General features: G+C 37.7%; 2 protein-coding genes across 5 annotated transcripts in view; one reads left to right on the forward strand and one right to left on the reverse strand.

Annotated features, from left to right (window-relative positions):
* LRRC49 (leucine rich repeat containing 49) overlaps positions 1 to 363 on the reverse strand; it is a 154,618-nt gene extending 154,255 nt beyond the window's left edge. For 2 of the 4 annotated variants that reach the window (XM_045810681.2, XM_045810680.2), the window contains exon 1: positions 75 to 360. In XM_045810681.2, the coding sequence (XP_045666637.2) occupies positions 75 to 122 (48 nt within the window). In that variant the 5' untranslated portion in view covers positions 123 to 360. Of the gene's footprint in view, positions 1 to 74 lie in introns of all 4 variants that reach the window. The other 2 variants (XM_045810682.2, XM_087856817.1) reach the window with 2 other exon arrangements.
* A 116-nt stretch (positions 364 to 479) lies between these two features.
* On the forward strand, positions 480 to 13,030 carry THAP10 (THAP domain containing 10). The gene is made up of 3 exons (XM_045810683.2): positions 480 to 1,136; positions 11,003 to 11,150; positions 11,259 to 13,030. Exons 1-3 carry the CDS (start codon positions 708 to 710, stop codon positions 11,453 to 11,455), a joined length of 774 nt encoding a protein of 257 aa, XP_045666639.2. The 5' UTR covers positions 480 to 707; the 3' UTR covers positions 11,456 to 13,030.
* The last annotated feature ends 1,025 nt before the right edge of the window (positions 13,031 to 14,055 follow it).

Here is a 14,055-nt window from a genome sequence, read left to right on the forward strand (position 1 = left end):
CATCACCTAGGACAAAGACGCCAATCAGAAAGAACGATACGAACGGGAAAAAAGGGAAAGGAGACCCAACCTACGTTGTTCGCAGCCCGGCCAGATACAGAGCGGTATTTCCCGGGAATCATGGCAGGAGACAGTCCAGGATCTGTTAGAGCTGCCTTAGAAGCGACGATACAGCGGAGACTCAGAGACCGAAAGGGGTCATCTCCCAGGCAACCCGCTCAGGGGTTACCATGGAGACGACCATTTCCGGTCTGGTCCTCTCCTAAATCGACGGGCCAACCCGGTTGGTAGAGCCTCCGGTGATGTTTGCCTGGGTCCGGTGCGTCCGCACTTCCTCGTCCTACTTTCCTGGCCTCGTACAAACGGAGCGGGACTGTGGGGGGAGGAGACGGGGAGGAGGCCGGCCGCCTCGGTAGCTGTGACAACAACCACTTCCGGTCCGCTCCTCTTTACGGCCCACCTCAGCTCGGCCCGCGCGAAATTTGGATCCCTCTGCCGGCGGCCACCCGCTCTCGGGGGAGGACCGCTGCGAGCGGGCGGAGGCCGACACCCGAGCACCGCGTACTCCCCTGTGGGGCCCCAGCTCGGCACTTCCGGTGGCTGGAGGTAGGGGCCGGGACGAGGCGCCGCGCCGCCCGGACCGGCGCAGGGGCACCGCATTGCCCCGGCTGGGAGCGCGCGGGCGTGCGGAGGCCGAGGTCGCCGCCATGCCGGCCCGCTGCGTGGCCGCCCACTGCGGTAACACCACCAAATCCGGGAAGTCACTGTTCCGCTTTCCCAAGGACCGGGCCGTGCGGCTGCTGTGGGACCGCTTTGTGCGGGGCCGCCGCGCCGACTGGTACGGGGGCAATGACCGCTCTGTCATCTGCTCGGACCACTTCGCCCCGGCCTGTTTTGACGTCTCTTCGGTTATCCAGAAGAATCTGCGCTTCTCCCAGCGCCTGCGGCTCGTAGCGGGCGCCGTGCCCACCCTGCACCGGGTGTCCGCCGCAGCACCTAAGGGGGAAGAAGAGGGAGAGCACGCGGGCGGCCCCGAAAAGGGAGGAGCGCCCCAGGCAGTCAGGCAGGCAGAAGCCGCCCCGGGGCCAGCCTCCTGCACGCTCCTCCGGGCCAGGAAGAGGGCTGCGCCTTCACAGGTAAAGGGACATCAGGAGTCTGCCGAGGGTCATGGAAGGACCCCCGGACTGTGGCTCGGCTCTGCCACTAGTGTCACCTGGGGAAGGTCACCTCACCTCGAAGGGTTCTGTCTTCCCATCAGTAAAATTAGGAGGGTGCTGTAGCGGCGATCTCCAGGTTCCATTTAACATGAACACTCTAGAATTACACTTCTACCTCCTCCTGCCCCAGACTCACACAAACACACACTCGTCCTTTAGATTCTAGAGTCGCCTTCACAGCCCGCCGCAGACTTTTTAAATAGAAAGGGTTCCATCTGAGCAAATCTCAAGGCAAGGGGTGCTTGAAACTTTTTGCATAACATAGTACCTGAGCTTGAGGAAATGTCCATTGTAACCGCCAAAATGGTAAGGGAAGGGGAATGCGGAGCTATGGGTGAAGAGGGGGATTGCTGATAAACAATCCCTTCCCGCTCCTCAACTTTCTCTTGACTGGCTTCCTGTTGGTTAAAACATCGCTGCGAGCTGAATTTTCCCACCTTGCTCTTCTGTTACCTTACTAATCCTCTTAAGCATTGACTAGACTTACTTTGCATCCGGTCACTGCTATCTTCTCCCCCACTTACCATCTTAATGAAGACTTCCCATCCTTCTTGGAGATAATCAAACTTCAGCCCTATCACCATTACATAGATTAAATTATGACTTTAATTGGATCTAAAAGGTGTTCGTTTCTAGAGATGGGAAGAGTTCACCAATAAGTGAAGCGATCTGTAACTGACATTTTGACTTTGAATATTCAGATGGGTTGGTAGAATTCTAGAGCTGAAGGGAAACTAAGTGCTCCTCTAGTCCAGATTCACACTTCACATGCAAGGATGTCAATCCAGGAGATTAAGAATTTCCTCACGGGCCTCTAATATTTGCTGTAGGTCCAACTGCCAGATCAAAACTTTTTCTGAAATACCAGCCTGCTTCCTATATGGGAGTGGGTGCTTAAGACACTTAAGGTGTCCTGAAATTACTAGGATAAAGAGCAAAATTAATGACCCAACCTGCAAGTCCCTGTGTGCTTTTTGCCCCTGCCTACCATACTAGGCCTATCCAAGGCCATTGTCTTTGTTGCTCAGTATACACCAGTCATGTTGATCTTTTCCATTTTTGAACATGCTCTGTTCTATCCTACCAACAAGTCTTCACTCGTTTATGTTTCATGTAATACCCTGGAATCATCAATTAAGTCTTTTTACTTTAAAAATCAATTCAAGCATCCTTTCCTTTTGATCCCCTAATGATGTATTTTCATTCTTCATTTATTTCATATGCTTCCGTAGCACATACACTTCAATAACGCATCACAGTTGTCATGAAATAATTGTGTCATTTGCTTAATGTTTGTCTTCACATTAGGATGTAAGCTCCATGAGAGCAGGGATCCTATCTGACACGTTCATTATTGGCAGTACCTAGACAATGTTTTGCAAATTTTAGGAATTCAATAAATATTTGTGGAGTGATTATGTGACTCTAAGAACACTTTTTTGTACTACAATAGAATTTTCAGTTCTCTGCCAGCTACCCTTCTCACCAAGCTATATACCAGTCAAGACATCTGTCTCTTCTTTTAATCATCTGTCCACTATCACTACCCATCCAACCATTACCTAAGCACATATATAATACACAAATGCAAGTATCTAGTAAAAGAGAGGAACATTAAACATGCCATGCACGCCTTTATGCCATTTTACTTCCTCATAATTATACCGTCTAATCAAAACTTGGGAGAAGAAAAGCCAAGCTAGTGAAACAATCAAAGATTTTATAACAAAGGCTAACCTTGAGGAAATCCAGAGTACATACCAAACCTACTTTGCAATTAGAATACTATATATGTTAAAATAATACGTCCAGCCAACATTTCTAACAATCCATATTACATTAATATATTTGCTGTTTATTAGGAAACTATGTGTTCGTTTTATTAATAGTTACTTTAAAAGTATATAAGGTTAAAAAGAGTTTAGAGTTGACAGCAATACGTTTTTAGCCAGGTCTGGATTGAGAACCCCCGTAACTGCTAAGAACGTTTGCTTGTGCCACCTCTGGCTCCTTTCCCCACTCACTGTGTTTCCAATTCCAGGACCAACTAACTAAAAATCAAATTTCCAGGCATTCTACGACATTTATTGAAGGGCTGTTGTAGACACTGTTCTGGGTACTTGGTGCTTTCTATAGATAAATATCACTGAATGTTCTCTACCTGTAGGGAGCTTGAGAAAGGATTAGGGACTATCTCCCAGGAGAAAAGGGGCTCGGAGGAGCACTATACACGATCTGATATTTTGCTTCATGAGGCTGTGATTATTTTCCTTAACTGTTAATCTTGCATTCTTATTTTTTATCCAACTGTATTTTTTAAACAAAGTGTAACATATGCAGGAAAGTGCATAAATATTGTCATTAAATGATCACAGACTGAACAAGTGTAACCCCTAGATAACTCAAAGAAATAGAACACTGCTAGCAATCCAGGGGCCCCTATATCACCTGAGCTGTAGCCTTCCCTCCTCCTCAAAGAAACCAAGTTTGCTTTTTTATTTAGCTTCATAAAGTATAAAGAAATGTAGGCATTTCTTGCATCTGGCTTCTTTGTTCAACCTTATATTTGTGAGATTCATTCATGTTGCATATAGCAGTAATTTGTTTTCATTATTATGTAGCAGTCCGTTGTATGAATATGCCAAAAAATTTATCTGTTCTCTATTTGGACATTAGGGTTGTTATGATTATAAGTAATGCTGCTATAAGCATTTTTGAACATGTCTTTTTCATAGGTGCACACAATCCTGATGGTATATACCTAGAATTGCTGGGACATAGTAGTATGTTAAAATTCAATAAATAATTCCAAGTGACTTTTTAAAATAGTAGTACCAATTCACATTTACCAGCAGCGTATAAGCGTTCACATTGTTCCTCATTCTTGCCTACACTTGGTTGGTCAGACTCACATTCGAGGTCTTTTGCGAGGTGTGTAGTGGTGGTTTACTTTGCATTTCCCATTTCGTAAATGAAATTAGTAAGGGAACACCTTTTCAAATGTTAATTGAACACGTAGGTAGCCTCTTTGATGATATGCCCATTTTTCTGTTGGCTTATCTTACTCTTGTTGGTTTTGGGATCTTAATAAATTCTGGCTTCCTTTGTCAGTTAAGTATGTTTCAAATATCTTCTCCTGCGGTGGCTTCCCTCTTCCGTATAGTGTCTTTTGATGTACTGAAATTCTTAATGTAGACCAACTTACCGGTATTTTTCTATATGCTTAATGCTTAAACATTCTATTAGGCTGTTTTCTATAAACTTGTTTTAAATTTTTACATTCAGATCTACAACCCATTCAGAATTGACTTTTGTGTATGATGTGAGGTAGGGTTTAAGTTTCATTTTTTTCCCATATAAATACCCAATTGACGCAGCGTCTTTTATTGAAAAGGCTAGTATTTCCTCATTATCCTACAGCGTCAACTTTGTCATAAGTTAAGTTTCTATGTAGACATGAAGTCTGTTTCCACGTTTTAAAATGCTGTCCATTTATCCATTTGCGTATTTTTGCACCATTATCACAGTACCTTAATTACTGTGGCTTATATTAAGAATCAATATTCAATTGATCGATTTCTCTTACCTTGTTCATTTTCATGGATGTCTTGGCTATTTGGGGCTCCTTAAAGTTCCATATATATCTTAGAATTGGTTTGTCAATTTCCACAAATTATCTACCGGGATTTGATTGGGACTACATTGAATTTATAAATGAATGTGGGGAGAAATAGCATATTGACAATAGCAGTTCTTCCAGTCCACAAACACAGTGTATCCTTACATTTATCTGGGTTTTTACGTTCCTCGTAAAAATATTTTATGGCATTCGATGTAAAGGTTTTGTACATTTTTTGTTTGATTTATTCCTATTAGATTTTGCTATTATGAACAGTATTTAAAATTTTGTTTTTTATGTATTTATGTAGATAAATTTATTTTTGTTGACCTTATATCCAGAAACCTTGTGTAAATCTATTTATTCCAATAATTTGTTGATATTTTTCAATTTTCTACATGTCTAAAACATTTCAGTAAGTAGTTTTTGATGTTTGTGCTTTTATTTCCTATTCCTACTGCACTAACTAGAAACTTCAGTATAGTGTTGGGAACCAAAGAGGTGATGAGGAATCCTTTTTCTCATTCTTATTTCCAGAGGGAAAGCCTTTACAAGTTTACCATTTTTTGCTACAGTTTTGTGGGTTTTTTGCCGCTGCTTTTTATCATAAATAGAAATATTCCCACCTATTCCTAGTTTTTGCTACAGGTTTAAATCATAAATGATGTTGAATTATATCAAGTGCTTTTTCTGAATCTATTCATGATCATATATTTTGCCTATTATTCTGTTATTGTGAATTATATTACCTGGTTTTGAAATATAGAACCAAATTTGCATGGCTGAAGTAAACACATTTTGGTCAAGGTGTATTACTCTTACATATTGCTTAATTTCATTTGATAATACTTAGGATTTTTACATCTGTGTTTATGGGCAAACACAGTTTATAATTTTTCTTTCTTGAAATGTCTTTCTCAGATTTGGTATCAAGATTATGCTGACCAGTTTGGAGTTATTTCCTCTTACAGCATTCTCTGGAAATGTTTCTATAAATTGACATTATATATTCATTAATAAATTTGGTATTAATATTTGGTAGAGTTTGATGATAAAGATACCTAGTCCTTACCTGGTCCTGGAGTTTTCCTTGTGGAAAGACTTTTTTTAAGATTTATTTATTTATTAGGGACACCTGGGTGGCTCAGTCAGTTAAGCATCTGCCTTCGGCTCAGGTCATGATCCCAGGGTCGCAGGATGGAGTCCCACGTGGGGCTCCTCCCTCAGCAGGGAGCCCGTTTCTCCCTCTGCCTCTGCTCCCCTTGCTTGTGCACTCGCGCTCTCTCTCTCTGACAAATAAATAAATAAAATCTTTAAAAAAAAGATTTATTTATTTATTAGAGAGAGCACTCACACACAAGCGGGAGGGGTAGAGAGAATTTCAAGCAGACTCCACGCTAAGCTCAGAGCCCGCCGCAGGGCTCTATCTCATGACCTTGAGAGCACGACCTGAGAGGAAACCGAGATTTGGATGCTCAACCAACTGCACCACCCAGGTGCCCCCTTGTGAGAAGATTTTTAATGATGGATCTGTTTTTTTTAATAGTTATGGGGTTATTCAATTTTTTGTTTCTACACTTATTTTGATAAATTATATTTTTCTAAAAATTTGTTAAATTTTCAAATATATTGACACAAAATTATAATCTTTGACCTTTTAAAATTCTATATGATCTTTAGTAATTTTTGCTTTTTCATTCTGTTTTTGATCTGCTTCACCTGGTATTCATCGGTTTTTATTAGTCTTTTCAAAAAATAAACTGCCTTCTTGGTCTTCTTTCTGCTATTTTTTTTTTTTGCATTATTTTTTGTCACTTTTCCTTCCCTCTAACTAATTTTTTCAACTTTGATTTTTTAGTTGATAGATTAGATTTATATATTCCTGAGCTAAATGATTAACAGATATTTTCTTATCTATTTTTCCATTAAACAAGCTTGGTAAAAAGTGAAAACTTGACTTAAAGTTATCTTTACATATTAAGATGTGGTATTTCATGCAAAGAATATTGTTAAGAATAACCAACTTGCTTATGTGAAGACAAAACACTGAATTACCAAACACTTCAAATTGTGCCCAGCTGCTTAAATTTTTAAAAAAAAGTTCCAGTTCTGGGGCACCTGGGTGGCTCAGTCAGTTGGTTAAGTGTCTTTCTTCAGTTCAGGTCATGATCCCGGGGTCCTGGGATCAAGCCCAGTGTCTGGTTCCCTGCTCAGCGGGACCCTGCTTCTCCGTCTCCTCCCCACTTGTGCTCTCTGTTGCTATCTCTGTTTCTCTCTGTCAAATAAATAATAACATTAAAAAATTTTTTCCAGTATTTTTTAAATTATTTTTGTAAGACTTTTTTTTTTTTTTAGGAATGTTAGGTTCACAGCAAAATTTAGGGGACCATAGAGAGATTTTTCCATATTCCCACTGCCCCCACACATGGGTAGGCATCCCCAACATCAGCACGCCACAGGAATGGTACATTTGTTAGAGCTGATGAACGTACATTGACTCATCACTATCACCCAAAGTCCATAGTTTACATTATAGTTCACTCTTGGTTCCTCTACTTTTAAAATTTTTATTTACTATTCTTCTAACTTCTTGAGAAGTTAAATTGGATCATGGGTTTTCAGAATTCTCATATTAATGGACAAAGGGGCATCTGAGTTTCACATGCTTATTTCCCAATTGTAGAATTCCCTAGAGTAGTATTAATAAAAGAAAAATTGACTTCTGAAATGAGGATATGTTAGAAATATTTTGTGGGATACTTTTTTGTGCAATGTTAATAATTCCAATCTAAATTTATTAAGCCTAATTAATTTTTCTATACTCTTTTGTGCGTATGACTATAAATTCCTTTGTAAGCATGGCATTCACTGAGTCCCACAAGTTTTTGATATAGAATAGTATTATTTAGCTTAAAATATCTTTTTATTTTCACTATAAATTTATCTCATCTTTTCATGGGTTATTTAGAAGTAGATTTTTAAATTTCCAAACATACAGGCATTTTGTAGTTCTATTGTTGTTATCAATTTCTAAGTCAGTTACCCTGTGGCCAGAGAATATACAGCATATGAATTTAATCCTTTGAAATTTATTGAAACTTGTATTAGCCAAAACATAGGTCAGTTTTTATAAAAGTTCCATATGTACTTGAGATGAATGTGTGTTCTGCGGTTGAGTACGTGTTATGTACATGTCTATAATCATGTTTACAGCTTCTCTATCCTTTTGGAATTTTTGTCTACTTACTGTATTAATTACTGGGAGAGGCATATTAAAAATCTGTGATTTTGAATTTACATATTTGATCTTGTAATTCTAACAGTTTTCGTGTTACATAGTGCTAATATAGCAACCTCGGCTTTCTTTAGGATAGTGTTGGCATAGAATGTCTTCTTATATCTTTTTATTTTCAATCTTTCTGTATCCCTAAGAGTTTTGCCATTACCGTCCTATGATTGCCCCTTTGAAGAGAATGTATCTTTTTCCTCTGGCTACTTCTAATGTCTTCTCTTTGTTGTCCAGTTTTACTGTAAAGTGCATAGGTATGGCTTCCTTTGTTTTCATTTGGATAAATACAAATAGTACTTTTGTAAAACCATGTCTTAATGTCTTCTCTCCATTTTGGTGAATTTTCAGATGTTATTTGCTCAAATAGTGCCTCTGTCCCATTTTCTCTCTCTTCCTCTGGTACTACAATTAATATCATTTATGATACTTTTTCATCTTATCTGCTTTGTCTCTTGTGATCTTTTCTTTATTTTCCAAACTTTTGTCTCTCTGTGCCTCATTTCACATATTTTCTTTGACTCGTGTTCCAGTTGATCAATATATATTTGGAAATTCTGCTTCTTAACCTTTTAATATGAAGAAGTAATAATCAGATATGTGCACAAAAGATTTATGTTCAAAGATTTCCAATATAGATTGTTTTAATAAATTACAGTGTATCGGTACAATAGAGTGTATATAGCCATAAAAATTATGTAGAATATTAAATAACATAGAAACATGATATATTAAAGGAAAAAACAAGGTTACAAAACAGATGATCCCAGTTTTTTAAAAAAACACATGGAAAAAAACAAAAAGGTTCCAAAATACAAAGTTGTTAACTACAGATCAAGAGATTATGGCTAATTTTTACTTTATTCTGCTTCTCTGTATGGTGCAAATTTTTCTCAGTGATAAAAAGTTTTATTGTTCTAACAGGAATAGAAGTTATTTTTAATAGCCTAATTAAAGCATAAACCCATTTTGTAAAGAAATATGTACTTATTCTAGACTTTTATAATGCTTGTCTTAGAAGTAGATATAGCCAGTGGAAATTGGTCATAATTTTACAAACACAAATAAAAAGGTAAGACTTATATTTTTATTTAAGTCCTCAGTAATATTAGGTGTAATTATTCCTGTTCCAAAGGACTCTTCAGGGCGCCTGGGTGGCTCAGTCAGGTAAGCGTCTGCCTTCAGCTCAGGTCATGATCTCAGGGTCCTGGGATCGAGTCCCACATCGGGCTCCTGCTCTGTGGGGAGCCTGCTTCTCCTTCCCCTCAGCCTCTGCCTCTCTGTCTCCCATGAATAAATAAATAAAATCTTAAACACAAAAAGCAAAGGGATTCTTCACAGAAGTTTTTTCACGAAGTTTCTATAACTTGGGTGATAATAGCCTATGTTACAACAACTATGAATGCCAACTAAATATTTTTTCATTGGTTCAAAGACAGTTGCCACGACCAGGGCGCTAGATAAGACTGCAAAGCACTTTAATTTTTTTTTTTTTCTTTATCACTTCTTACTTCTTCCCGCAGGCCTCCTCACATATTCCAGATATCCTTTCTTAGCGTCTTCCACATAATTTCTAGGTACTCAGTCTTATGTTACCTTCTTTTTAAAAATTTTTTATTTTAATTCAATTTAGTTAACATCTGCTGTTTATTAGTTTCAGGGGTAGAATTTGGTGATTCATCAGTTGCGTAGAACACCTAATGCTCACTCCATCAAATGCCGTCCTTAATGCCCATCACCAAGTTACCCATCCCCCCACCCCCTACCCCTCCAGCAACCCTCAGTTTGTTCCCTATAGTTAAGACTTGTGTTTTTTATGGCTTGCCTCCCTCTCTGTTTTCATCTTATTTAATTTTTCCTTCCCTTCCCCCATGTTCATCTGTTTTGTTTCTTAAATTCCACATGTGAATGAAATCATATGGTATTTGTCTTTCTCTGACTGATTTATCTAGCTTAGCATAATACCCTTTAGTTCCATCCACATCATTGCAAATGGAAGATTTCATTCTTTTTGATGGCTGAGTAATATGCATATATGTGTGTGTGTGTATATATATACATATATACATATATATACATATATACACACACATATATATACATACATATACATATATATACACACATATATATATACATACATATACATATATACATACATACATATATATATGCAGACACACATATATATGCATACCACATCTTCTTTATCCATTCATCTGTCAATGGACATCTGGGCTCTTTTCATATTTTAGCTATTGTGGAAATTGCTGCTATAAACATTGGGGTGCAGGTGCCCCTTCAAATCACTATGTTTGTATTCTTTGGATAAATACCTAGTAGTACAATTGTTTATGTTACCTTCTAAGTATCCAAATCCTCCTCCTTTCTGCCTCTTACTTCCCTGGCAAATCAAAATTTCCATTTCACGTTGTAATTTTTCTCAGGGAAGTATAAAAACATTAAAGGCAATCATATTATTTTATTTAAGTGTTTCTCTGTAAGGTATAAAGGACCAATGATTAGGCTTTCTAGAATAATGCTACTGCTATGATATCCAGTATTTAATACTAGTAGTATTATCTCGTATAGCTATTGATTTAGGGGGAAAATAATGAGTTGTAAGAAATTAATAACTTATAAATTTCTGTTTGACCAGAATGCTTAGCATTTTATGATTTACAAATAGTAAAGAACAGTATGGCAGAGTTCTTAAGAACTTGGACTTTGGAGCCAGCTTGCCTAGGTTCGAATTCCAGTCTTCCTAATATGTGACCTTGAAAACTATTATTTATATTGTTTTACCACTCACTTTGGAAAGATAAACCGTACTAGTTAGACTTACCTTTGATATAGTTCTCCTCTGATTTATATTTTTAGATTACATGTGAAAATGAAGTTAAACAAACACAAGTCCCTGCTAATAATCTATCTTATGGTGTCACTTCAGTGCCTACTCACTGTGAAGAAGGCCCAGTGCATAAAAGTACACAAATGTCTCTGAAAAGGCCCCCTCACCGCAGTGTTGGTATGTTTAGACTCTTCAACTGATCGATAATTGAATTGATCTTTTGTATATGAAAGATAATGACAAGCAAAATGTAATTCACAAGCAAATGTGTTTATTCTCTTTCAGGTATTCAGGCCAAAGTGAAAGTGTTAGGAAAACAACTGTGTAATGCCATGACTCAGACCGACGGATTGCAGTCTAGAAGTGCCTCTCTCTTTGACATTTACTCCAGTGACTCAGAGCCAGATGCAGACTGGGATGTCAAGAGTGAGCAGAGCGATGTGTCTTACGTAGCTGTGCGGGTGAAAGAAGAATCTTGTTAAAACTGCAACATCAAGTGACTTGATGTCCTATAGATTTTCAAATCTTCACTCACATAATTACTTCTTTGTTCTTGTAAATCTTTCACTTTGGGATAGTTGAGTTTCAGCAAAATTTGCTCAGCTCTAAGGCAAAAATGTGGCCGCCTGCCACAATAATGAAGATAATCCTCCCCACCCCCACTTGCACGACTTGTATCTTGTTTTCTTTTTATCCTTTTGGTGGAAATCGAGTTATAAGACAAAACCACAATAGCAGCATTTCCAGATGGAGATTAAGCACAGAATGTTTAAGCTTACTGCAGAAGCAGCACTCATATGGGACTTGTATGACATTCACAGGTTAGAACGTCACTATTCTAAATAATTTGAAGATAATAGTAAGCACAACCAAGTCTGATACTATTACATGATTTGGGAGCCAGGAAACTTATCCTTGATTATTATTTTTTTATCTTGTATATTTATTAGTTTGTCCATTTGTAATACTATTGGACTTGGGGATCAGTCCCTGTGAGCATTTCTGGTGAAGTAATGGCTCTTACAGAAAATTTTCAAAGGAATTAATTTAAATAGAGAGAGAGTTTCATATACTTGGATTGCCTTGTTAATGCAATCTATTTGCATTGGTTCCTATTACAATAAACCAATTAGCCTAATTTAGATTGAAATTATTAACATCATGCAAAAAAAAGTATTATATTTCTAACATATCCCCATTTCAAGAATTAGGTTTTCCTTTATTAATACCATTCTATTGAATTCTACGTTTGGGAAATAAGTGTGTGAGAAATAGCTGCCCCATCTGCCATTCACCAGGAAAATTTCTATGGCAATTTTGTACCGTGAAGTAATTTGTTACAATTGTTTCTGAAAAACTTACTATAACTCTAATCTTCTATTGAGAATAATAAAAATAAATGTCCATTTTATACCTCACATGTCTCGTTAGTTGCGCATGATTGGAAGAACTTGCATGCATTTTATCCTAGAAGGTTTAAATAATACACCAAAGTGATTTTCTTCCAAAGCTAATTTCATGTGTGACTCAATTTGAACAGTGTAATTTTAATAAAAAGAATAATAAATAAAATATTAATAGAAGTTGTGGGCCTGAACAATGATTATGTAAACACATAATACTATTACTATTATTGTTATTGTTATTATTGTTATTGCTGCTTTGGCTTGAATTTCAGATGACTATTTGATGTTTTGAGAGAGCATTGTGTTTTAAAATTAAGAATATAAATCTTCTGAAGCTAAATACTGTCAGTAAATATCTATTGCTTCTTGAGCTTTTGAATAGCCTATTGCCTTAATTCAAATTATAATGAATGTTATATGCCCATTCATCCCCAAATTTCACTGCCATGAGTTTACTTCATTTCCATGTGTTAAACAACTTTGACAACCATAACCTACCTTCCTTCCTTCCTTCCTTCCTTCCTATTCAGTTAGGTTTTTGTCTCTTACCAGTTGAGAATTTATGTTTGGTTTGTTGATTCACATGGTTTTATAATGTATTGCACAATGCTTCACTGTCCTAAAGTAAAATGAAATACTGCTTTTATTTTATTTTTTTTAAAGATTTTATTTATTCATTCGACAGAGATAGAGATAGCCAGCGAGAGAGGGAACACAAGCAGGGGGAGTGGGAGAGGAAGAAGCAGGCTCATAGCAGAGGAGCCTGATGTGGGGCTCGATCCCATAACGCCGGGATCACGCCCTGAGCCGAAGGCAGACGCTTAACCGCTGTGCCACCCAGGTGCCCCACTGCTTTTATTTTAAATTAAATGTGAGGAACTTACAGTTTATATAATATTGATTACTTTTTGCATATTTTCAATTATCTTAATTTCTTTTGTTGCCAGATGAGTTTAATGGGGGAAGATGAGATATACCTCAACCCTGCCATTATTTTTCATTTGTTTATGTAATAAGTACTTATTAAACATACTCTGTGACAGATAAGTGTTCTAGCCACCAAGTATACATTGGTGAGCAGACAAAAATTCTGCCCTCTTGGTGCTTACCTTTTAGAGGGGAGCCAGACAATAAACAAGGAAATGGATGAATAATTTTAGATAGTGATTCGTGCTATGAGGAAAACAAAGCAGAGTAAGATGTTAGAACATAATTGGGGTGGGGAAGAGGGTTTGCTCTTTTAGTTAGGGTAATCAGGAAAGGTCTCTCCGAAGATACAATACTTAATCAGAGACCTTGATGATCAGAAGAAGCAATCGTGTGATGATTGGAGGAAGAGCAGTCCACACAATAGGAATGGCAGGTGCTCTGGTATTTGAGGAACAACAAAGAGGCTGGGGTGGCTGGAGATAATGAACTAAGCAGAGAATGGTAAGAGATGAGATTGAAGTGGTATACAGGACCAGATCATGTAAGGCATTTGCTGTCACTATCAAGAATTTTTATCTTATTCTAGGCTTAAATTCTATTTTAAATGTATTTTATGGCTGGCTTATCTGCCAGTATTTATTTCTTACACTTAAAAAACATAATTGGATTCACACATAAAGTCATTGCACTTTAGGCAAGAAAAGAGAGAACTATCAAGAGTGTGTGAATATAAAATAGAAACAGAA

Source organism: Ursus americanus, chromosome 28 (assembly GCF_024610735.1).
Source record: "Ursus americanus isolate L20-20 chromosome 28, mUrsAme1.1.p, whole genome shotgun sequence".
Classification (NCBI taxonomy): Eukaryota; Metazoa; Chordata; class Mammalia; order Carnivora; family Ursidae; genus Ursus; species Ursus americanus.

Bases quoted from the DNA above. Each gene is read 5' to 3' on its own strand.
- THAP10 (XM_045810683.2), top strand. From the start codon at position 708: ATGCCGGCCCGCTGCGTGGCCGCCCACTGCGGTAACACCACCAAATCC. The intron at 1,137-11,002 runs GTAAAGGGACAT...TTATATTTTTAG, and splicing joins AGAGGGCTGCGCCTTCACAG to ATTACATGTGAAAATGAAGT. The intron at 11,151-11,258 runs GTATGTTTAGAC...ATTCTCTTTCAG, and splicing joins GCCCCCTCACCGCAGTGTTG to GTATTCAGGCCAAAGTGAAA.